This window comes from Kryptolebias marmoratus, linkage group LG16 (assembly GCF_001649575.2).
Source record: "Kryptolebias marmoratus isolate JLee-2015 linkage group LG16, ASM164957v2, whole genome shotgun sequence".
NCBI classification, from domain to species: domain Eukaryota; kingdom Metazoa; phylum Chordata; class Actinopteri; order Cyprinodontiformes; family Rivulidae; genus Kryptolebias; species Kryptolebias marmoratus.
Genome location: NC_051445.1, coordinates 25,329,972 through 25,356,242, shown reverse-complemented (window position 1 = coordinate 25,356,242; position 26,271 = coordinate 25,329,972). Strand labels below are relative to the sequence as shown.

General features: G+C 36.3%; 1 protein-coding gene across 4 annotated transcripts in view; it reads right to left on the bottom strand.

The window, feature by feature from the left end:
- LOC108234194 (vacuolar protein sorting-associated protein 13B) overlaps positions 1 to 26,271 on the bottom strand; it is a 339,365-nt gene that overhangs the window by 271,236 nt on the left and 41,858 nt on the right. For all 4 annotated transcript variants that reach the window (XM_017413202.3, XM_025005255.2, XM_025005252.2 and 1 more), the window contains exons 9-16: positions 22,112 to 22,207; positions 20,957 to 21,079; positions 20,140 to 20,277; positions 15,786 to 15,873; positions 13,654 to 13,839; positions 10,514 to 10,683; positions 9,747 to 9,941; positions 6,513 to 6,637 (exon numbers count right to left, since the gene is read on the bottom strand). In XM_017413202.3, the coding sequence (XP_017268691.1) occupies positions 6,513 to 6,637; positions 9,747 to 9,941; positions 10,514 to 10,683; positions 13,654 to 13,839; positions 15,786 to 15,873; positions 20,140 to 20,277; positions 20,957 to 21,079; positions 22,112 to 22,207 (1,121 nt within the window). The remainder of the gene's footprint in view (positions 1 to 6,512; positions 6,638 to 9,746; positions 9,942 to 10,513; positions 10,684 to 13,653; positions 13,840 to 15,785; positions 15,874 to 20,139; positions 20,278 to 20,956; positions 21,080 to 22,111; positions 22,208 to 26,271) is intronic.

The following is a 26,271-nucleotide window of genomic DNA, read 5'->3' as shown; positions in this document are numbered from 1 at the left end:
TTTTGTTCGAAATGCAGCACTGCTGTCTGAATTGTAATTGAATCGTGATTCGCTTAAAGATTCCCAGTAATTTTCAAACATTCAAAAAGTCTATTACATTTTTTTTTTTAATAACGTGGTGATTTCATTAAGCAGCAAGAATAATCACTGTGAAAACTGATCAACTGTTTGTTGTGTTTAAACACAGTTGGAGATTATCCACCTCATAACTCACTGATTTTTGTCAAAGCAGCACAGAGTTGATTTTTCAGGTCACTGTCTAGTGGCACTACAGTTTTACTGTATTTTTTAAAACCACAACCTGCACTAGCATTCATCCTCTAGCATGACGATATTGTGTGTTGAATCTGGTACTGAAGTAGGGATAGGCATATTCTATATTTGTGACCACAGCTCAGAGGTTTGTGGTTCTCTGAGGTCAAAGATGCTTCATGCATGCATTTCCCAATCATTGGCTCAGAACAGCCAAAACTCTTCACACAAAGAAACACTCCTTTCTCTTTTTCACTCTCAGATGGTCACATAGCTCCCCTCCCTCCCATTTGGAGCACTCCTGACCCAAAACACACATGTATGCACATTACTTCACACAGACACACAAAAGTATACACACAGTGAGATTCACTCTCCAGAGACGGCTTTATTACACGGGGATTACTAAAAGTAATGTTTTAATCAAATGCCGCAGACAGCTGCAGACCACAAGGCGAGAAAATGGCAATGATGTGGTTCATCAGGCATTAAAGAAACACGCATCAGGAGGCCAATGTATGTGCACATGTAGCTTCCTGTTCATCACGTCCAGCTGTGGAGGATTGAATGTTTTCACTAAAGACACAGATAGGGGGATTCGATTCACAGACTTCAAACCTAATATTACATTTATTCTGGATATCTTCACCTTTAGACCTTGGCATGTCAAGTTAACATGACAGTTAAATGAAGCACATGCCATTCATTTTTTTATTACGTTACTCATGTTTGGCATGAGTAAATCTTCATGTGTTTTTTTTACTAAAACAATACTCTGTTATTTCACAACACTGTGTGGAGTTAAACAAAGCTGAGTTTTAAATTTACAGTAGACATACTGATGCTCCATACTTCATTAGATTTCTCCTTCACAGGTTTGGTTCTTGGAAGCAACAGAGTGGTACTTAGGTCCAGTGTGAAGGGGGGAAAAAAACAGTGGAATGCACACCACAAGAGATGATAATCCACCGAGAGCTGATAATCCATTCATCCTTTCCTATTTCCCCACTGTTTCCCCTCCCTCAAGCTTCAGTTCCTCAGAGGACTAAATCAGGAATTAATAGTCCTTCAGTCATCTGAAAACATCTCCAGCTGCTCTCAAATCGACTATCTTGGCTTGTTCAACCAAACACATTTTACAGTCAAGTTAAATTTCAGTAAATATTCTATACAGAATAAAATGTAAACCTCTGGGCTCAATGAAACCCATCTTTAAGCTACCATATGTCACAATAATTAGAGAACGCCAGCTGAACAGTATAGTGACTTGATTTTCTTCTGCCTTGACTAGATTAAAAGCTCAAAGAAAAACATATAAGGTCCATTAGAACAGGAATGTCAGTCACCAAGGATAGGCCTTTCATTTGCTCAGGACATTTTCTTAAAGCAACGCTGCTCAATACATCCATTGATCTCCATCAACCATAAAACCAAATAAAAATGTCTGACACCATATGCAGGGAAGGAAAAAAAATCTTTCCTGTTGGCCAAAATACTTTATAGACTGTGCCACACAAAAAAAAAAATGTTTTACCTTGCAGCTCACAATTCTTTACATTCAAACAGTTCGGAGTAAAAAGGTGGAACAACATTACATCATGTGCCAGTCTGTGGTTTTAATACACACCTGTTAATACATAAAACTGACTTGTTTCAGTTTGTGTTCACATCTCTTCAGCCTGATCATGTGAACACTTTTTTTCCTTTCTGAAAACATTCCTGTGTTTCTTTAGAGCAGGGAAGAAGGGAATAAGACTTGCCTCATTATAAATTCTCAGTTGCTTTTATTGCAGAAGCACAACTCAAAGCTGATCATAAAGATAGCTGATTTCATGTAATTCAGTTATATGGTCATGATCCCATCTACACAAACACTTTATTAGTGGTAACTAAATTTTAGCATCACATTCATCATTTTTTATTTTCACAACACAAGACTTGACAAAGCAGTTGAATGCAGTATTTTTTCATCTTAAAAAATTATTTGTATTAGTCACTAATGTCCAATATATTTAATGAGTTAAAAGTTTGGCTAGTTGATAAATACGACAACCACAGTCAGTATTGTCATCAGTGAATGCTGCTCATGTGTGTTTGCTCATTTTAACTCGGATCTCTTTTCAAATGTACTGAAAAGTGTTTGTTGTCCTGTTCTTGGCTGCACTTGTAGAAACAGACCAGGAGCAGCTTGCCATGAGTAACTATGAACAGGAGTAATGAGGCATTACAATCACACCAGAAGCCTCGTGCCTCAGATGCCTCAAGCAGAGTTCATAAATCACAACACAAGCTAATCTGGAGTCTAGACTACTGGCCCAGACATTGTAACACACTTCTCAACTTCACATTAAACAAAGCAATCTTACAGGTAGTGCTAAAAACTCCACTCCACTGGGGAAAAATGCAAAAGACTTAGACCAATAATGAGGTATCAGGGGAAAACTAACATTCTTTTCTACGCTACTATTCTAAATGCATGTCCGCTTTCTGAGGCTGTATAACATGCACCTGTAATTCCACATGCTTAAAGAAATTATCCCCTCAGAAATAGCTATGCAAGTAATAGGGGCTTCTAAAACTGCCACATAAAAGCCGGCGTGGGCCTGAATTATGGCCTGCAATGCGACGAACCACACCAAGCTGCTGCTGGTTAGTTGGTTGGTTGGTGGGCCACAGCCAGTCTCCATATGTTGCTGCCATCAGGTGGCCCTGCTTGAGGAATATTATATGGTGTGAGCGCAAGTTTGTGTGCATGTGTGTTCATGTGTCTGAGTGAGAGAGAGGTTAAGTTCTGGGGAGATCGATGCAGGTGGCACTTCTAACATCCCCTCCCTTCTCCCACTCCGTAAGTTTTCTGCAAAGGTTGGGAACAGGCACCGATTTAATCTGTAAAGAGCTGGAACAGTTCGGCCAACTTAGACCTGCCCTAAAGTGACAGACAGTGGAGTTGGTGGGGTGGCAGGGCGGGGGTGGGAAGGTACTTTTGCTTTCATTGTTTGTCTTAATTAATTAATTTATTTTTGACACACAAAAACATCAAAAATAGTTAGTCATCTTGACTGACTTGATTTCATTTCTTTTTTTTTTTTATTCTAAATCTCAAACGAGATTCAGATGCATTTAAACACATTATCTGCTTGCCCCATCCTGAGTCTGGTTCTGTTGTTGGTTTCTTCATGTCAAAGAGAGTTGTTCCTTTCCACTTTCCTCAGTGTGCTGTTCAGGGTGGGAGTTTGCAACAAAGTAAAGATTCAAAAACCTTTACTAATACAAACAAACAAACAAGTGTCCCTGTCCCAAAGTCAGAATCCTCAGAGTTTGAATTAATAATGATATAAATGTGCGTCAGATCCGCAAAGTTTAATCCTTCAGAGAGTTTTTATGTTTTGAGGCGGGACACTGAGTTGGGGGGCTGTGGCCAACAGCAGCTTATTTGCATAAAAGTGACGTAGCCCTAAAACTGCTAATTCTGAATGAGCTCAAAACAGGCAGAACTGATCAGGTAAAATCTCAGTATCTGAGAATGATTTTGTGTATGAAATGTAATAAACATGTTTTGTACAGCCCACAGACCTATCCTGACTTGTTCAAGGAAGCATAATAGGTCCTCTTTAATCAATATTATTGAAACTACAGACACATTGTAGCAAAGCTGATTTACTTTTTACTGTATATGTTAAACACTTTCATTTGTTTTTACTAACCACTAAATAACCTTGAACTGTCAGACCTGCTCATCACCAGTCTTCCAGGAGCCAATCGTCATGTTTATTAGATTTGAACTGTGTTGAGAGACAACACAGGAGGTAGGATGACAGCAAGGCTGCCTCCTATTGAGACTGATGGGGTCAAATATTTCTTTGAAATGACATGGTTCAAATGATTGCAATAAGAACTCTTTCATTAATAACCTGGGACAAAAAGGCAACTGCTGGAAGAGTTCAAAGTGTCAGAAACTCCAAGCGTCATTTAACCCATCATGGCCTGGTGTAACATGATCTAAGCTTTAACGTTTAAAGCCATGGGTAACATTTATTAATGTTTTTTATATTGAAAAACAAAAGCTAAGCTAGTAGGTAAGATTAGTTAATAAGTTATAATAAAACAAGATTAATTAAATTCTCAACCATATGAATTTTATGTATCGCGTTTCTACACAGATACAAAAAAGCTTTTTAATGGACTTCAGTTTTTCAGAAAACTCAGGTTTTAAAAGAGACTTTTGCCAATTTAATGTTAGGCTGTGCTGGGTTAAATCTACAATAAGATTAAGAAAAAAAGGAAAACAAATAATATAATAATAAATATAAATAAATAAATAAATATAATAATGCTTAATCAATTTCCCAAGTAGGCATATCATACAAATATGAATTAGTTTTGTTAAATTTGACTATTAAAAACATGTTTAAGCATGTAATAAAGGTAGCGTTAGTACACACCTTAAAGTGCATAAAGTCTGATAAACATTTTTATTAACTTCCAGGAAAGGAAAAATTCATGAACTGGCATGAAGGCTCAACTTTCTCTTTGTTAGAGAAAATATAAAGTTGGCTGTTTGAAAACATTTCCTATAACAAATATCTTTATAGTGTGTCTACCAGAAGAGCACAAACCATCACTATTTGTAAGATAACTCTGTTTTTAAAGAAATGTTTACAACAAGCTACAAGAGTTAGCACACATGTGGATCTAATAAACACTTTGTTAGCTAACTAGTTAAGATCAACATTTTAGGCTCCTCACTATGTAAAATAAGAAAAACAACAGAAAAGTAATATTGTGTGCAGTATGCACTTTATAGCTAAATTTAATCAGCGTTTAGTCTATATTTTTGTTTAGATTTTCCACTTTTTCGTAAGACTTTTGTTCGTTTTTTTTAAATCCCAAAATGTTTTAAAATGCCCTGCTAAATCATTGGTCTTTTTAGCTCATGCTGCTTTTAAATATAATCTCAATAAATAAAGTAAGATTTCAACTTTGATTTTTGTCATAATCTCATATTGGCACTTGCCTACATTCAATATACAAACATTAAAATATCAAATATGATCTCATAGGCATGTATCATGAAAATCTTCTTTTCTCCATAAAAGGAGAAAGTGGTTAGTTTTAAAGGCTTAAAGAAAACTTGAAAAATATTGTGATAGACAAAAACCCAAACATCATTGAGACATCTGAATTCACTATTTGAGGCAGGGCAGCAAACTTGGTTAGGGATTAGGGCAAAGACAAATAACTCAACGTTTTATTAGTAGCAGAGAGCACAGGGAATCAGGTTCTGTCTAAGGACAAGCTAAAAGAATTTTCTGAGTTAGGACATTAAGGTGCCGTTCACGCCAAGTAACCACCACGGAGCAGACATGTTATTTGTCTGGAGAAGAAGTCAGCAAAGTCAAAACCATCTGCAGTTCTTTGACATATTTAAGTCCAAACTAATGGGAGGAAATAGATTCCCAAGGTGGCGATCTGGCACAGGTCTTTTTGCTTTAACAGGCACTTTGAATGCTAGGTGTGAGAGAGAGGGCACAGGTTGAGCCTGTGTACATGTGTGTGTGGTTTCCAAATACAGAAAGTTACTGAAGATTGTGATTGAGTGAATTATGGGGTTTTTTCTCTTCATAATATGGACCAAACACAATATGAAGAACTTCAGTAGGCTGGAGGAAGATCAAGGAAAAAAAACTTGTAAAAACATTTACGAACTCAAGTTCATTTAAAGTCAAGTCCAGTGGTGCAAGGGAATATATATTTCATTTAAAAAGCATAATTCATTGGAATAGTTTCAACAGCATAAAACAAAACTAAAGCCCATGAATATTATTACCACACACATGCATACAATGAAGCCATTGTGAGACCACTGATCCTCTAATATTGACTTCATTTTATTTCATTTCTCCATCAAGCATTATTCCTACCATCCATATTGCTTCATTTTTTATCTCATCTCTCTACAGTCCAAGGAAACTGTAATGGTAATCACTTCTGTGATAATCCAGGATACTGTTACTCATTTCAACTTTTCCTCTCTCATGCATCTCATGTTTGCCTATTTTGATTAAAAAATGAAAATGAATCTTTTTCTTATTGTCTTTTTTCCTCTCTTTTGATCACACTTGTTATTCTGTTTCTCGAACTGGAGACAATAGGAATTATCAAAAATCTGATGCAACACATGCATACAGACAATACAAAGAGTTAAGTACACACACTCTTGCAGTATGTTTTTAGGTATACTACAAGTGCTGCAAACTCACCATAGTGCAGGCATCTGAATGAGCTTCCCATAGACTGCAGTGCTGAAAGATGGGATGACGGAGATGAGAGGCAGAAAACATCCTGTACTGTCCTGGCATGTCAAGCCTGCCTGGAATCCAAACACCTGCAAACACAAATATCAAGAAAAGAAAAAGAAGATGGTGGGCAAAAATGAGATAAAAATAAGTTTTGTAAAATCGCAGCATTTTACAAATTGAATCATTTAATGTATTCACAAAATTACCAAAAATAAGAAACAAAAAGTATTAGTAGTGCTGCTTTTTAAAATAAACTCCTATTAAAATTAACCACAAAGATTTGTGCTTGGATCAAAATCTATACGTAGTTTTAGAAGTAAAAACATGTATACTCATTTGTACAGAGTAAATTAAAGCCTTCAAAAATAATGAATGAACAAACAAACATGCATCGTTTTTTATTCAGCTTCTAGCAAAATGATGCATGCACAATATGCAACCAGAGCAGCTATTCCTTGGGAGGAGTTAATGCACGTGTGAATATTTGTAGGGCTTCATTCTTATTTTTTGTTCTTGCTTTATACTTATATTTCCTCTCTGTGAATGGATAAAAATAATGAATTTTCAAGAAGATTTATCTACCATTCCTAATATGCCATGAAGGAAAAACAGCATTTGCTACAATATGTGTACCTCATGTAAACCCTTCTTCTGCTGCCATTTCTGCTTGATATAGACAAACAAGCCAATAAGCTGGTAGGACAAAAAAACAAAAAAAAATTCTCTACAGACAACATATTGATTCGTTAATGTTATGAACCTTTAGTTTAAGCATGTTATCTTATTAGTTTAAATCACTTTGTTCCACAACATAACAACAATAACAAAAAACTTGTCTAAAACCTATTTAGTCTAGGTAAGGTTATAAAACACAACAGAAATTCTTACATTGCAGTAATAATACAATACAATAATCCTTTCCAGGCTGATAGTGATACAATTATTGGAAAAAGGCTTAACAGGACTAAAAACCTGATACTGCCCAACCCAATGATGCAAAGGCACAAGAAGGTTACGTAGATTTAAAAACTGTGCAAACCATCCAGCAAACTCTTGTCTGGATTCACTCGATTGCCGGCAGTGAATTACAAAGCAATGGCTGACTTGGAGCTCTTGTTTACAATTATTGAAAAGCAAGACAATAATGGAAAAGCACTGCTCTCAAGACAGCACGGACAGCGTCAATAAAACACAGATTAAGATAAGCTTTAGTTTATCCCCTTTTGAAATCACTTCCTGAACTGGGTGAAATACAGCCAAATTGACCTCCACCCTTTCATGATCCCACTACCAAAACCCAGAGGTAGAAAGAGAACCTTGGCAGATACAGATGCTGACTGGTCACAATGATCCTTGGCCACTAACCAGTTAACCCTTCAATGACCCTGTGATAAGGACTACCAGCATGGCAACCAGTAAACATCCTGCCTCTAAAAACACTGACCCTAACCAGAAGAGACTGGAACAACAGAAATCAGTTTACACCCAATATATAAGCTTAAAAATCTGCGTCCTGCATTTGTTGTACAAGTATGTCACAGAGAGCTTTATTTAACATATAAATTAATCAGTTATCATTTATTTTTCCATAATTCTTATTCATGAAAACAATAAATGAACAAATGAGAATACTTAAGTCACGTTTAAGTTCAGGTTTCATTTGTTTTTCAACACATTCCAGATTACTTGGTGTTTGACTGAACAGTTTACTGAACAATTTTCAACAAAAATGACTAAAACAAGCTGAAACACACACACAGTAAGTTTCTAAATGTTTTGATAATAACAATAAAGCATGTTATTACCATTTTGACAACATTTCCTTCATTATTTTATTCCTTAATTAACTATTTCACATAACAAAACAAATAAAAAGCCCATATTCTACCAGCACAAGGTATGAAGAGTCTGGATAAATAAGTTTTTCCAAAAAATCAATCAGAATAATTTAAACTTGTTGTATGGTTGTTGCTACATCACACCAAGGATCTTCTGTAGATGTCTTTTAACCAATTACAAAAATATTTAATACAATGGATTTATCAAATTATCTTATCTGATAAAAGGACAAAGGACTCTTGACCTGATTGACAGCTCTAACTTTGATTAAAATATAATTAAATACTTAGATTTAAAGTACCTAGAGAAATAATGAAGAAACAAATAGAAAGTAAATAGTGAAGGTTGCCAGAATACAAGCCAATAGCATTTTATCAGCTTGGTAGACAAAAACCATGAAGGTGATCAGAGATGGACTGCTTGTCATCAAGACGTCCAGGGTTTCTTCAGATTTTATGACCAGTTGAAAAGGGGTCATCAAGGTCATTAAAAGGGTCATAAGTGTCATTTCTAAGTGGCTGTAAAGGTACCATCTCAAGGGGCTGCGAGTGCTGGTAACGAGTTGGCAAACAGCATTTGTAAGTGAGTCTCAAGATGTCTCAAAATGTTTGCAGGGGTTCTCTGTTTGTGCGAGTCACAGAGGATCGCAGTATTGTTGCTTAAATTTTGAACTATTTTTTCTCAAAATAGTCTTCACAGTGCCTCAAACCCATCTCAGTTTTGTCATGGGCATCTCCTACCTGTCTCAAGAGCACAAGACCTGCATTTTGATACCTGCACAAGAGCTCTTCTCTGACAGAAAACTTATTCAGGACTGAAAACCATGCAAATGCCAAATAGTTATTAAAAGACCGATTTAAATATCCTATCTTCATTTCAAAAGTGTATTCCATTAGATTAATTTATAAATGTGGGGCAGCTGTCATGGTGGGTCTAAAATGATCTTAGGTGGGTACAATGTGGGCAGAGGTGGGCAATAAAATACTGTACAGCTTAAAATGAAGTTTTACAAGCTGTACACACAAAAATCTGCCCTGATTTTGCAGAGCATTAACATGGTCAAACTGCTTACTGGTCACTTGACCTCACACAGAATTCAGTGAGAATACAACTGAAAACTTGAGTATTTTCTCACAATATTAAGTCAAGTTTGAGCCATCAACTAGTCTCCGACAGATGCAGCTCGGTTGGATACAGCCTAAGAGTAGGACAATAAAGCTGAGTTGTCTGTCTTGGCTCCACATTTGACTTTCGATGATTTAAAAGTATGGAAAATCAGTTGTGACCTATTTGCCATGAGGTCTCGTTTGTTTGAAGTGAAAGGATCATAGCAGAGTCGAATATTTTAGAGCTCACCTTGAGGTAGAGATGTGAATAGCAGTGATGTAGTAGGTTGTCAGGAGGCTGGCTTAAACTGCTGACAGTAGCAACCAGTTCTGGAGCGTACATTGGCACAGAGTGTTCAAAATTTATCCTTTCAACTTGGAACTGCACGGAGGGCAGGGGGTGTAGAGGCTGAAACACCGGCACAGAAACTGGACCTGGTGAAGCCTAACGAATAAAAAGAAAGAATCCCATCAAAATTATTACATTATCAGACCTTATCAATAGTAAAGATTCAGCTATTTCATTCATTTTAAGAAATTACAATATCAGTCTGACAACTTTAGGTTAAGAATTTCCCCAAAAATGTGTAAAAATGCTTAGATTCCTAAAATGTAAATGCATTTTATAATAAATTGAATGCAAACTGGTAAATACTCCAAATTTGTGCAAAATCTAATAACTAATATCTCAGAATGATAAGACAATATGTTTAGAAACCACTTTTCATTTTTAGTAATTATTGGCTTGATTAGTCTTCAAATGTCCTTAAAAATCATTGATGTGTGACATCAATTTACAGATGAGAAAGTCTAACAGAATCAGCACTGTTTGTTTCTAATTGTTCTGTGTGGTTCTGATGTAGTGTTTGAGGTATGTTTGATCTAATTTTTATGCTAAAATATAAAACCACCCCACAAATAAGAAAACAGAATGTATAGCATACCAAAGATTTACAGTAAAAAAAAGAACCCCTAATTTTATTCCCACTGATACAGTGCATACAATCCAGGTGGTACCTTATATCCCATGATGACAGGAATGAGTGCATGAAGGAGGTTGAACTCTGCCATGGAGACAGTGACTGACACTTGAAGCAGAGTGAGAGAACTGAGTCTGACTGGGATGAACTCCTCCAAGTGTGAAATCTCCTCTGGAGTTGCTGCAACATTACAGACCTCAGTAACTTCTACAAAGAAAAACAAAAGGAAACATGTCATCTTTGGAACATATACTGCAAAATAAAACAGAAAACAGGCAAAATAAAATACAGAAATGGCAGAAGGTAAGCCCTTTCCACAAAGCAACAACCACCCTTTTACAATGCAAAAAATGAGAATGTGGATAGTGTTTGCAGGGTACTGGCAAAGGCTTCAGGCACGTAATAAGAATGCAGTGAGCTACCCATTATGCCTGTCAGAGTATGACAGAGCCACAATGGTTTTGAGTATGAAAAAATTTCAACAGTAAGATTGTGGTAGTTTGTCATTTTGTCTGAAGATAATCCTGCCAGGGCGGGCGCATGGATCATGGTGAGAGCACAGGAGAGAGTCTCAGGGACCAAGAAAATAGAAAAATGCAGAAAAAACCCCAAAACTATTTGTTGGAGTACTAAAGATGGTACCTCACTGGGCTGCAACCATTGGAGACTAGTTAGCAGATCAAAATTGCAAGAAAATAGCTAATTTCTTTTGTTGCAGTCTCACTGAAATCTGCCCATTTCCAACCAAGTAACCAGTGAGCTGTGTGGCGACTTTTTGAATGACCAGTTTCTGAAAATCACAGATGTTTTTTTGTATGCACGGTTTGGAAAACTGCACTCCTGGCCATGTACATTATTTTGTTGCCCACATCATACCTGCCTCAGTTTTACTTTGTAGCGACCTTGGCAGCTGACACCATGTTTATGATGTAATCTACTGGAGTGCACTTCTGAAATGAAGATAGACCAATTTGGACAATTATTTTAAATATTTATCTATAATCAATGTGGTTTTTAAACCTGGACATTTGTTTCAGATATTTTTTGTCAGAGGAGAGCTCCTGTGCAAGTATCAAAATACAGTTCTGGCACCTTTGAGACAGGTTAGAGACACTCACAACGACTGACTATTTTGAGAGAAAATTTGTCACAATTTTTTTGGAACATGTTCTAAACTCGAGCGACAGGACTATGCGCCTTCAATAATAAGGCTGGGAAGTTGAGAACCACCATAAACGTTGTGAAACCTGGAGGACTCTCTCAGAAATGTCATTCTCCAAATAGTCACAGTCCAGTGAAATGCTTCATTAAGAGTGTAGCAGTGCCATGGTTGCCTTCGCAATGAAAAAGGTTTTACACATTTCCACAATCAGCCCCGTTCTAATAGGTTGTGTAAGTTGCAGAAGAACCCAATCATAGGTTTTTAACTAATGGTTCAGTACTTTCAAAATAAATAAGAACTGCTCTATAAAACCATTGGTATTTTCAAGCAGTTTTATTTAGAGACCATTTCACAGTTGCTTTGTTTTAGAACAATTTCATACAACCACTGATTAGGTAAATGATCAAAAACATATGTGAAAGGTAACAAATACAATCATGTCAACATGGAAGGGAAGGAACATGCTTAAAACTAAATGGTACACAATAACCAGTGCAGTACTAAACTACATCAGTGCCTAAACCTCTGAACTCTTCTGGTCTTGGCCCTGATCCCAGCACTTTGGCTTCTATTAGTTCTGTAAAGGTTCTGTTGGGCTTATTTCCCCAACTCCAAGGTGGTCCTAGAACCTGATTTCATAGTTGTTTTGGTCTTTGGCTTACCGCCACAGCATTCTTTAGGTTAACTTCCTCTACTCTACCTGAATATAACTGAGTGCCAGGGAACAATCAATAGCCTCAATGAACATTCAGATTACAACCAATTAGCTAACAAAAAACTAAACACTTTATAATATAATAATTGCAATTTAAATAAGAATAATAGTGTATGCCAAGTCACACACATTTGCACATGTATTTTTTTTTAAAAGTCTTGTTTTTTCTTGATCTAGACTGGGGAAAAGGTATTACTTTGTTCCATTGTTGTTAATATAAACACATTATTCATTAATAGTTTATAAAACATCCAACTCTTCACAGTGCAAAAACCACTTGCAAATTTGTCTTACTTTTACAAATAGCTTAAAAAGAAAAAAAAATCCTGTTTGCTGAAAAAAACAGTATGGTGAGAAGCACAAAATAAATCTTTAATTTTGTCTAGACAAATAAAACAAATAACTGCAGTGAAGGAGTTGAGATGTTTCCAGAGTCATGTGTATGCAAGTCCAAATCTGTGTAACTCTGAAAGTTCATAAAAACTTTATCCTTCTCACAACTATTCATAAAGTCAAGTAAAACCCATGTAAACTTTGAAGTTAAGCTTTTAAAGCAAAAAACATTTGCTGAAATACAGAACACATTTCCTTTTACATTTTCCTAATAATGTTTGTAAGCTGCCTAACTTTTAAATTCAGAGAAACAAAGAAAAGGGAAAAGCAGGCTGCAAACCTTTTAAACAAATATAGAGGTCTTGTTTTAGACAATATAAATCTGTTTAAATAATGGGCTGAATTACATAATCTTGTACAATTTTATAAAGGAAAGAATATATTTAAAAATACCGAAAGTGCAAGTTACTTTGTAACTCAGTCTTTAATAACAAGAATAGTTTCTTCTTTTATACAACTTGTTTTTAAAAACTGCCCCTGAGGGTCGTACTATAATGTAGCTTGTTAACATAAAAACAACAAAAATGACAAATTCTTTTAGACAAAAAAAATGCTAATGCTTGTTTATTATCTGTTATGAATATTACTAATGCTGAAGAAACTTTAACCGACAATCATTACTTTTTTCTTTGCAAATAAAAAACACTGCATATTTTTTATATTATTCAGGGGAAAATGTTCCCAAATGGCAAATCATAGGGGTGATCACTAAACATTTTGCTTAAACTCTCTCATGTGGCTTAAAAAGTCACTGTTTTCATTTACAGCTGTGTGTTGAAAAATGAATTGTGCAAGAAGATGACAATGTGATGAGAACAACATCAAGTGCAAACTGTTGAACTTTACGGTGGAGGAGAAAACAGAAGAGTAAAGGATCGGGTTGTAAAGTCAGCATGAGAACACTGACCTTGAGTTGGTTTGCAGTAGGGTTCATATTCATGCTCCATGGCACAGGTGATCATCTTGAGGATGCGGTGGACGGCGCTACTGTGCAGCCGGATGTCGAGAGGGCCCACCACCAGCCTCTTTATAGAAGTCTCTTGAACTACTGGCATTAATTCTTCAGGACTCAACACAGAGAAGTCCTGAGAGCCTATAAAAAGAAATACAATACACTGTACTGTAAATGTATGTAGCATGTACCATTATTAAATCCCTAATGATTCTCCAAATCAAATCTGAAAATATAAACTACTACTAGACATTCACCATTTACATTTGATATCCAGATTTGTTTTTCTCATTAATACTGGAGGTATCAAAGTTTTTCTCCACGCCCTGCAAAAACACTACAAGAATAACTGTGGTGTCTCGCAGCAGCGGGGAGCAGCACACAAAGCCATGAACAACTTAAGTGATGAATATTCCAAATGTCCTGTTCTCTCACACAGCTGTCCCTTCATTCATTTCAGGCCCATGTTCCAGAGGTCCACTTTAAAAGACTCAGCTCCCCGGCAATAAAAAGGAAGAAATTAAAAATAAAAGGAGGGGGTGGATGAATGGCAGCGAGGGAGGAAGAGGACAAAGGGTCACAGTTGCTTTATTCCCTTTACATTCCACCACTGCACTGAACATTCTTACAGCTCAGAGTCTACACTGTGAATTCAACTGTTTTTTTTTTTTCCAGAGGAGGCTGGGGTACAAGGTTGTAACTATTGCAGAGTTTTGGAAAGGGTAACAGGCAATGCCACTTCCCCTTCCCCCTAGTAGGACTGGGTTGCAGTGGATTATACCTAATATCAACCATATGGCTGTAGTTAGAATGATGAGAAGGCTGAAATTAGCTGGGATTTAGACTATTTGAATGTGTCTCCATTTCCCTAGATTCAAAAAGGTTTTAAATCTACAGCATTATTTTAAAGTGAAGTCAATGATAAGAGTGACCTGGGTGGGTTAGTGTTTCGGCTGACTCAGAGTGAGTTAGACCTGCTGCGATGAAGACTTTGTTTAGTTGACACTGGATAAGGTCTGATTCGAAGACAGACATTCCTGTTGGCAAAGGGAACAACAGCTGTCCCACAGGAAACGAACTGACACTTATCCTGCTGTCAGAAATGTCAGTAACTGCTTTGGATGCTTATCCAATTTTTTTATTTATTTATTTTTTATTTAGATCATTATCTCTTGCTGAAAACAGCACAAGGGAGAAAAAAAGCAGGCTTGTTAAAAGATGACTGAGGCACAAATAGGTCAAAAAGAGAAAATCAAATGATCTGCTTTAGTTATTTAAAAATAGCTACTGTGCAATTTATCTATGATTTCATTATACCAAAGACATTTAGTACTACAAAGTTATTTTATCATACCACTTTTACATAAGGGGCTCCATGTTTAAACAGGAATATTGAGATATTGTTCAAAAATTGTCTGAACACATTTTTATTTCATAAATTGAGATTTTTGTTACCATCGTGTTTGTACAGAGAAGCTTTCCACCAGCAGTGAAAAAGAAAAACTGTTCAATCTCACAGAGCTTTTTGTGGGCCAAAAATAACATTTCAAATTAAAGAAGGCAGGCTTTATCTCTTAATGGGAACTTCAGATCTTTCCGATTTGAATAAACATTCTCGAGTGCTGCTGCTGAGGAATGAGGAACTCTACCCTTCTTAAGGCTTCTGCCTGGAAGAGTGACATCTAATTAGGCAAGAGGGGCCTATTCACTTTCTCAAGAGCTTACAGGTAAAGAAACAGAGGGGACACAGTGTTTCAACAAGCAATAGGTAGAGAGAAACTCAAATACATGTCAGTGTAGACTAAACACTTCTGACAGTTGCCCCGCAGGTAAGTTTGGGGTGAGAGTGAGGACAGAGAGGGTCAAGGACCAGGTGGTTGTGAATAAAAAGACGACAAGCTCTTTCTTCAAGCCTCAAACGGGCCCGTTTGACATGGAGAAGAAAAGAGAAAGAATAAGAGGGGAAAAGGGTAAGAAAGAAAGAGCAGATAGATAAGTGGAGGAGAGAACATGACAGCTATAAAGAGAGTTAAATGATGGTAAGGTGACCAAACAAGCTTTGTGAGGAGGAATAAATTAAACAATACCTTTGGAGCTGCTGTTCTCCATTGTGTAGAGATAATCCATGTAGAAAGCCCCAAAGCGCTGCATGCCTGCTATCTCTGTATAGGTCTCCTGTCAAACAAAAGTAGAGTTTGGTAAATATGGCAGTGAGGCAGCAAACAGGCTGATAGCCTCTAAGGTGGCAGTGACTGAGGTCGAGGCAGATATGGCAGGGTGGGTCAAATCAGAGATAGAAAACTTATTGACTGGTGAACTACTTAGTTGAACATTTGGTTTTAGTTTTGGTTTAATGGATGAGTGACAACATTAATTGAAGACCTAAAATTCTTTGAAGATATGCATATTGCCTGCTGCCATTCATGCCAAAGTTTTAAATGAAGACCATCTTAGGCTTTAGCTGTTTTTGGTTCAACCTAAAAAATAATGTGTGATCTCACACAATGCTGCAAGCTATCACCATACAGTTACTGCTTGGGGTAATGTACTACTACAACAAACCATAGCTCAATGCCTGTAAGATTGGTTCATGAAATATTTTGCTAACAGACAAATAGGATTGACTTGAAATGTAAGTGCCAAAGTTAAGCAAAGATTTTATGCAATGAGAAGCATTTGAGCCTGTGTTGTGAGTGACTAAGATACTACAACACAATATATGACTGACTTAGTCATCTTTCTTTCCGTTAAAATCACTTAGCTGTGGCGGCCATCTTGAAGTGGATTGGATTGAAAACCGAACACCGAAAATGAATCAGTTGTAGAGCTACGTCCAATTATTACTTGCCAAGACTGTCAATAAACTCTGTCCACTGATTATTAAGCTATTTTAGTTTTACAACAAACACACAGTGAAAAACATTATCGCTCGCCGCTTAATAACAAAGTAACAAAAATTCAAATGATACAAAAAACTTTAATGTTCCTTTTGCCTGCAATGATAAAGTATAAACTTTTTAAAAATCGATTTTGTTAACCTTTAGAGTACTAAAAGAGGGTAAAAGTCCTCTTAAAAGGAGGACAAAAATGACCAAGTCTTTATGTAATTCTACTTTTCAGTGAATATCAGAGAAATTTATTAATAAATACAAACCCTGAACTCTACTCATGAAGAACCTACAGAAATGTTTATTCAGTAGTATAATAGCTCTAATATAAACACGAATCCTATTGCAACTAAGTGAATACAGAATTTAACCAAAAGGAAATTTTTTTTATTATTATTGTATTTTAAATAGGCAAACTACCAGAAATCTGAGAAAAAGCATAATTGATAAGAGTAAGAACACAAAAACCTTGAGTGTTTAATTCATGTTTGAACCAACTTGATAATATTTAGTGAAGCACTGTGCCACCCTCAGAGTTATTGTTACAAATGCTTAAAATACAAATTTGAAGAAAAAAATAAAATACACTGGCATTTTATGCATCTGTTCATCTACTATTTAGTGTACTTTTTAGTCTGCAAGTCAAGAACCATTGACCCCATAATGGGAGTTATTAAAAAGCTAAAAATTCTTCTGCACAACAAACCACTAGAAGAACTAAGAGATACCTTAACACATTCAACTCGCCAAATCAAATTTACTTAAAGTTTCCCTAAACAGAGATTTCAGGAGAGCCTTATCAGAGGCAGGTTAATGAGTAATATTATTAGGTGGTCTCTAATAGCTTTGGCAAGCTTCTGGATCAAAGCCAGCCTAGTTGCAAAATCTCTGATGATGAATTAACGCCAAAACCTTTGAGTTTTAGACTTTCGGAAATAAATGGATGGAAGGATTAATGGATGTCCAAACAATTGCTTTATTGAGGGTCATGACCATTTTAAGGTAGTGTCAACACTTGTGTTGTGAGGGCAGATGAAGGGACCTGAGACTTATCAGGAACAATGGCTTTAAACTACTACTACTCAGATAACTACAACATTCCAGGAAGCAAATGGGGGAGCATTAAAAAAAAGAAAGAAAGAAAGAAAAAAACTGAAGTTAAACAAAACCAATTTATACTAATAACTACAACCCCAATCCTAAAAAGTTAAGACAGTATGAATTGTAAATTAAAACAGAATGTAATTATTTGCAAAATTCATAAACCCAAATTTATTTTATTCATAGCAAATGTTTAAACTATGAAATTGAATTGGCTTTGAGAAAAATAAAAGTTAATTTTGAATTTATCACAGCAACACATCTCAAAAAAGTAGGGATAATGGCAACAACAGGCTATAGAAATAAGTGGAACGAATAAGAAACAGCTGTAAAATTATTAGGTTAATTGTCAACAGGTCAGTAAGAAAACGGGGTATAAAAAAAGCATTTTAGAGGCTGAATAGCTTATAAGTGAAGATGGGCAGAAGTTACATCTGTGAAAAGACTGCATTTGAAAATCAGTGAAACAATTTCAAAATAATATTTCTCAAAGAAAAATTTGAAATACTTTGAAAATACTATCATCTACAGGTTATAATATCATCAAAAGAACTCAATGATCTAGAGAAATCTCTGAGCTCAAAGGACAAGGCTGAAAGTCAATATTGGATGCCTGTGGTTTTCAGCAGCTCAGACAGCACTTCATTAAAAACAGGTCTGATTCTGTTCTGGACATCACTGCATGGACTCAGATGACTGTCTGTAAACACAGCTCACTGTACCATCCACAGATGATGGTTAAAGAAAAGAAGCAGCCGTATGTAAACACCACCCAGAAACTCTGCTGTCTACTCTGGACCAAAGCTCATTAAAATGAACTGAGGCAAAGTAGAAAACTTTTCTGTGGTCAGACAAATTGAAAATTGAAATTCTGTTTGAAAAACACAGACGCCACGTCCTCTGTACTGAAGAGGAGAGGGACCATCCAGCCTGTTATCTGCCATTGATGGCTTACACATCTGGAACAGCACCAACAATGTTGGAAAGTGTATACAGATTTTAGAACATCGTATGCTTCCATTTAGCAAAAACTCAAGGGAAGGCCCAGGACTATTGAACAGCAAGAATGCTCTAGACCAGAATGGGACAACATTTCCACCACAACCTCCAGCAGCTGCTCTCCTCGGGTCCTGATGTTTACAGACTGCTGTTAAAAGAAGAGATATTTTGTGGTGGGAAACATGGTCCTGTTCCAACCCAAGATGTGTTGACACCATAAAATTCAAATTTACCTTATTTTTTTCCAAATATAAATTGCACAACTTTTAGTTTAAATTGTTTCTGTTTACTCTGTTTCATTATAAATAAAATATAGGTTTATGAGCTTTGCAAATCATTGCATTCTGTTTTTATATACTTTTTATGCAGCATCCCAACTTTTTTGGAAGAGCTGTTGTAATAAAAACAGTATTTTATTTTTGTTTTAAATAAAACAGAATACAAATTGGTTAATTTTGTTAGATTATACTGTATTTTTGTGAATAAAATACTGTGAAAATAATTCATCCTTTCAAAAATCTGGAAATCTTAGAATATATTGGTGAATCTTACAAGAATATTGCCTTTTAAAAACAAGAGGGAACTGCCACTAAATACCATGATCAAATCATACTAGTAAGCAATACCTAATGTAATTACAGTCTACATCTTCCTTCCTTGCTTCACCTGCTCACTTCTGCAGGGGTCACCACAGCAAGTTAAAGATTTGGCAGATGTTTTAAGCCAGATGCTCTTCCTGACGCAACCTGGGCTCAAACCCACAGCCTCAGCCTCACAGACCGCAGCACTGACCACAGATTTACCGCACCTCTTTAATCATAGTCTATATTGTTAGTTCCTAAACTTTTTAGCTCCCGACCAATACAACAACAATAGGACAGACTTGTGACCCCAACTACTGCTGACTGATGTAAGCACTTGAATAGTTAGTTAAACAAGGACATCACAACAATCTGCTTCAACAACCATTTTACAACTTCACAATTTTACAACTGTTTTTGTTTTATGTAATAGTTAGGGGAAAATGTGCTTTTAGCAATCATTTTTTAAATTCAGTTTGACTTTTCAAAACCATCTTAAAACCCCTGACTTGGCGTTTTATGACCAAAAGTGGGCTTCTGACCACAACTTTGGGAACCAGTGGTCTACATAACTATGTAGCACTACAGAACCAGCTACAAGATTCATGTCTTTGAGTCATGTTAAGTTGTTGAGTTGGGTTGTTCTGAAAAAGATCAAGGCAACATGTTTTACTGATGTAGCTGCAGGGCTACTGTGAAAAAGAAGTTGTGTGGGTCTCCTCCTTAAATAAGGTTTTCCAAAAGTATTATTTTCAACTTTAGGAAGAAAAAAAAAACTTCTGAATGTTTTAAAACATAAGTTTTTAGCACATACTTTAAGTATTAAGTATGAGTACTCAAGAAGCTAATAATTGAATTCATTTAATCGTAACCTTGTGATTAGTGGAATCCAAGATGAATTCAGCTTTTACTCCGTTGTTTTCTGGACTGCGGTAGTCAAAAAGAGAGTTGGTCAGGTAAGTCATTCCTTTACTTTTTAGGTTGTCTCCACACCTGAAGAACACCGCCTCCTGCAGAGACAGAAACATCACAGGGAACAAGAAGAAACTGTAAGCAAGTATCTGTTTAGTTCATATCATTGAAATACCCATCTCGCCGATGCAATAAGATATTAAAAAAAAAACCTTATCCCACTCTTTTTTCGACAATGGCGGTTCCACTTTCCTTCAAGCTTGGGTCCTCTCCCAGAGGCCTGGAAGCTTGAGGGTTCTGTTCAGTATCTTAGCTGTTCCTAGGACTGCACTCTTCTAGACAGAGATCTCTGAGGTTGTTTGGGGGTCACAACACCGAGTGCTTCGATGACCACTGGTACCACTGAGACCTTGACTTTCTAAAACTTCTCCATTTCCTCTTTCAGCCTGAGGTATTTCTTCAGCTTCTCATGCTCCTTCTTCCTGATGTTTCAGTCACTTAGGACTGCTACATCTATCACCACTGCTTTCTTCTCCATCTCATCTATTACCATAATGTCTGGCTGGTTAGCCATCACCTGTTTGTCAGTCTAGATCTGGAAGTCCCACAGTATCTCAGCCCTGCCAGTTTTCACCGCCCTTGGTGGAGTTTTCCACTTGGCCTTTGGGACTTCCAGTCCAGCAGATTTTTTTTTTTTTTATCTTCTTAAGCAATGGGGTCTGTGAAATAATAATGTAGGTATTTTGGAAACTTTTTACTTTGTTTTTTCTTTTTTACCTCTTCACGTCGGTTCACATTTTCTTCAAAATCTAGAACTCCCATGATGCTTTTCAGGCAGAGTGCCCTGCAGCCCACAAATCCTATCTGGCAATTAAAGAAGGGCTCTCCCATCATGAGCACCTAGAAGAAACACAAGAGATAGAGGTTTAACTCGTATCATAAAGCCAACACGAAGTTAAGTTTACTGGAATGACTATGTGGAAAATGAAAAATTCAGGGGATTATTTGTATACTTTTTCAAAAACCATGTATAATAAAGTGCATATTTATAATAACTTGCTTACTGAGACTGAGATCTGTTTATGTCTTTCATGGCACTTCCAAAAATACAGGAAAAACTAGAGATTTGGACAAATGTTAAGTGTTTCCTTTATCCTCATTTGGCTTTTATTTACCCAGTAGACAGCTTAATAAGAAATTCATTTTTGTTTGTTTCACAACACAGTTGTGTGGCTTCTACCTCCTGTGAAATTCGTCACCCTGCTGCCTTCCAACATCCCTACAATTGGTCCAAGTTCAGACAGCTAACTGTCTCTCTTCCAGCAAAAACATAAATTACAAAAATTGAATTATTCTCAGAAATTTCACATCTGGAAGAAACCCCTGAAGGAGGATATTCTCTTAAACTCTGTTCAAATGTAGAAATGATGAGATTTTAGAACAACTCTGTTGTACATTCATTCAGTGAATGTTTAACAGGCTGCAATATTTAAACTTTACCTAATGGAAAAATTTATGGCAAACTTTGAAATTTTAAAGTAAGAAATTCCAAAAGTAATGATTAACAGAAATTACATTTTTTTTTATCTGTAATGGGTGTCAACTTCGATATTTTAAAAAAGTAAACTTTTTAGATGTTAAAAACAAAAAAACAGAAAATACAATTTGTGAACAAAAACAAATGTAATCATCATTAGCTGTTATCTGCAATCTAAGAAAATATAAAATCTATATTAGAATAAATATTTCACCTTCAACAGCAAAAACAATAATAAAAAACAAATTTTACAGATTTGTTGGCAAACTGAAAAGTTGCTTCTTTATACTCAGTCTTTATCAAAAGCAATGTAAATCCTTCTTTAATTTAAAGTTTAAACAGTTAAATAAATAAAAACATCCATTTTAAAAACCCGGTACAGTAAAGAATCATACCTCAATAGTGATTCCTTCTTGCTCCAGACACAAAACCTCTTTGGACTTGACTTTCTGAGGACTGTAGTAGCTGCTTTCTGATTGTGTGTCTGTCAGCTAAGACAAAAACAGAGACATTTTTCATTTAGTGCTTGGTGTCACAATTGTAAATAAATATTTTATGATCATGGCAGCATGGTGAACTCCAGCAATGATAACTTTAGGTCCGAAAAGCCAACATCCCAGCCAAGACTTATCCTCAAAATCTCAGGTGTGGCCATTAAGGACTTCTAATATACACATACATTGAAGTGGTAGACCCTGTAAACTGAAATATAAACTGTTTTATAGTTAAAGCTCTATCAAATTGCTAGATCTAATTGGTGAAAACAAACTTCATTCCTAAATATGTCTGGAAATCTAATAAAAAGTTAAATTGTAATTGTTGAAATGTTTTTTGCTTTTATCTATTAAACAAGAGTACAAAAATCTGTCTTTTCACTGATTAATTGTGATGTATTAAATAAATTAAATGAGTCTACAATTGTATGACAAATTTTTTTTTGTCACACAGTATTTTTATCATTGTGTCACAGCACCTTTTTATTTAATTTGACTTTTTGTTTAAAAACTGAGGACCAAGGCAGACCAGGCACTCACACACACTGCATGTCTTTGAACCATGTGGTTTGACGTTATACAGAATAAGATTTAGCATTGACTAACTGAGTTACTTCAAATTTCCGATTACAACAGAGTTGGTCAGGGAACACATTTAATAAGAGCTTTTCTGAAACTCTGTTTTGGGCATTTAAAATTTAAAACCTGTGTACTGTGAAAAAATCTGATAACTTAAAACGTATCAAATAGTAAAATTACTGTGATAACAAAACAAAAACTTGACAAGGAGTATTGAAATATGAAGATTTTTAACCAAAATTGAATACAGGACAGAAATGGGTAAAAATCAGAACATGACAAAAGCCCCTAAATTATCAATGGGCAAATAAATATTCTTCAATAATTCAGAAATGAATAAAGCAGGAACATTTCATTAGCTGCACAGTGGACAGCTGTTTAGCACTGCCCACACAACAAGAAGGCCACAGATTCAATTCTTGCCTGAAGCCTTACCATGTGGTTTGCATGTTTTATCTGTGAATGAGTGGGTTTTTACTTAGTTTTCCTCCCACAGTCCAAAACCAAGCATGTTAGGTTAAATAGAGTTTCTCATTTGATCTGAGGTGTGAGTGTGTATGTGTGGGCACATGATTTGTCTGTCTCATGTATCTCTATGTTAGTGATGTGAAGGACTGACCAACTGTTTAGGGTGTAACCCTGCTGACCCCTGGAGTTGGGCACCAGCCACCTGAGACCCTGAACATGACTTAAAAGATACAGAAAATAGATTGATGGAATTGTTCATTTTACGATAATTTTAGGTGTGAAGATAAAGTAAAGGTAAAGAATGAGAAAGACCGAGCACCTGGTCAAAATTAGTTGGCTGGAATGAGGACCGTACAGAGCTGCAAAGCTTCTGAGGTAGGTTTAAAAAAAAAAAAGTGTGGGTGTAGACGAGAACGCAACCCATTCAGCTTTAACACAGGAAGCAGGTGCAGAGCAAGAAGCAGCTGTGGCTTATTATTCTGATGGAGCAGACACTCATTCTCACTCCCTTCCCCTCTTTGGGTTCTGATAGTTTAATCATGTGCAGGGACCAATTCCCCCAACCACCACAAAATCTGAAAAATCTATTAATATAATACTGAATCTGTACCTGAACTTTTCTGGCTAGAGTATTGCCTTTAAAAGACAAAAGTGCACAGTGGGCATCGTCCCAAAATTACTAGTGACACCTGTAAGTACGTTCATCCCATAAGAATGTGTCACTCTTATACTAAACTGGTGGACTATTTGTAATTGAACCCAACCCTGAAATATCAGAGGCAACAGAGGACAGAGTAGCAGAAATAAATGTATAAATGGAAAAAAAAAATTTAAATATACACTAATGCAGAGAGCAATACACAGAGTTGCTGCTGCAACAACTCTTTATACAATCCCGGTATTTTATTTCAAACCATTTAAAGGTTTTTGGAGTCCAATGTAATTACATTGAGAAAAAAATGATTTTTTTAAGCACTGAACATAAATGATAGGGTAGTCAGTTACATTTTTTAAAAAAAAGCTATTAGAAAAAAAAAATTTGGAGAAAGATTGTTTATATAAAAAATGCAATTAAGTGTGGCATGTAGTGAAAGTTTGGCAGGTGTGCAAATCAAAAGAAGGAAACAACTGGTCAGTTCTAAACTATGCATAATGTGTGTAAAAGTCAATAAAGTACAGTGCCATTATTTTCATTAAAGACAACTGGGGAATAGTGTGTAAGTAATCTAAAAATACGTCTCTGATTTCATTCATGTCAAACTCAAGTTCAGGCAGTGGCAGTTCAAAGACAAAATTCCTTCAAACTAAATACTTCCTTGTAGGAAAGACACAAGAATGTCTCAGGAAAAAAAAGTCCTTTCAGCTGCCTGCAATTACTCCAGAAGAGAGGCAATTAATTGATTAAAAGAACTCAAACAATACAGCAACAGTTTAAACGTTAGAAAAACACTATGGTTTTTGTGGCCTAAGAAATACTTCTCCTTCACCGATCTCACACACACACTATCAAATGCATGCAGACTTTCTCTCACAACAACACACAAATTCTTGAATGCACAATACCTGGAGTATATGCACACAAACACACACACACGCGCGCGCGCACACGCAATAGGCCAAAAACAGAAAAACACACACTCCCTACTACCAGTAATGTGATATGCAGTGCCTGAATCTGAGGGGAAACAGAGATGAATTCCAACTGTTCTGTGTGAGCACACAGGATTAAAACTTTCGGATCCATTTCTTAATAGCATTCATGCCTTGAATAATGTTTAAGGCATTAATGTGACCCAAGACAGAAGTTAGTGCTTACACCACTGTCCCTGACACCACACACAGAGAACCAGAAAGCTATTATGCTTCCTTGAACAAGTCAGGATAGGTCTGTGGGCTGTACAAAACCTGTTCATTACATTTAATACAAAAATCATTCTCAGATATTGAGATTTCAAATAATCAGTTCTGCCTGTTTTGAGCTCATTTCAGAATGAGCGGTTTTAGGGCTACGTCACTTTTATGTAAATAAGCTGCTGTTGGCCACACCCCCCAACTCAGTGTCCCGTCTCAAAACATAAAAACTCTCCGAAGGATTAAATGCTGCAGATCTAACCCACATTTATATTGTTTTTAATTCACACAAAAAAATAAATAAATAAGAATAAAATAAGGCCAGGATCAGCCTGGCCAGCAGCAGTAGGGTCAGTTTAGTCAGACGCCACCTTCTCCTCAAACAGGGGGGTCTGGACAGTCGCCTGGTAAAGATCAGTTTCATTTTTTTTTAACTTCTCTTTTATTAACATAGTTCTAATGTTAGTTTAGAGAAACCTGCCATGACTTTAACAAAGACAGGTTTCTGGGACAGCTGAGCTGTTCAAACTACAACTTTCTTTGGCAATATCGCAGGGACATTGCCATCAAAAATAAAATGAAGCCACGCAGCTCTGTTCTCCGTGACTGGGAGAACATGCATGGACACGTTCTATATTGCATCCGACAAACAGAACATTTTCCTTTTCAAGCAGACATTGTTCAGCGGTAAAACCAGCAGAACAAACATGGTGGTCTTCTTGTAATGAAGTGGGTGGAGCTCCACTTGGGATGCTAGGTGAGGGGCTGGGCTCAGCTTGGGGTTGCTAGGCAACGGGGATTGTGATGCAACAATCCCGAGGATTTTGAAATGGGTCGTTTTGCAAACACTAGGAGACATTTACTTATTGTCAAAAAACGGCTTGGTTTTGTTTTGTTTTTTGCGCCTGGACTGTTTCTAGAAGCAGTAGATACCCAAATGGAGGTACAAAAACATGCAAAAACTGAATTTTGCATATTAGGCCCTGCTGAGGACAAATCTAAGAATACTGAATCCCTCATTGTCACCAATGTGTTTATAAAAAAGATGCTGAAAAAAGATGTAGATCAAAATGAAAATGATCTACAATAAGACTTTCATATACGCATGAGTCAGTAACATATTGTAAACAAACTCATTTCACCTTTATTATGAAGCAAAATGA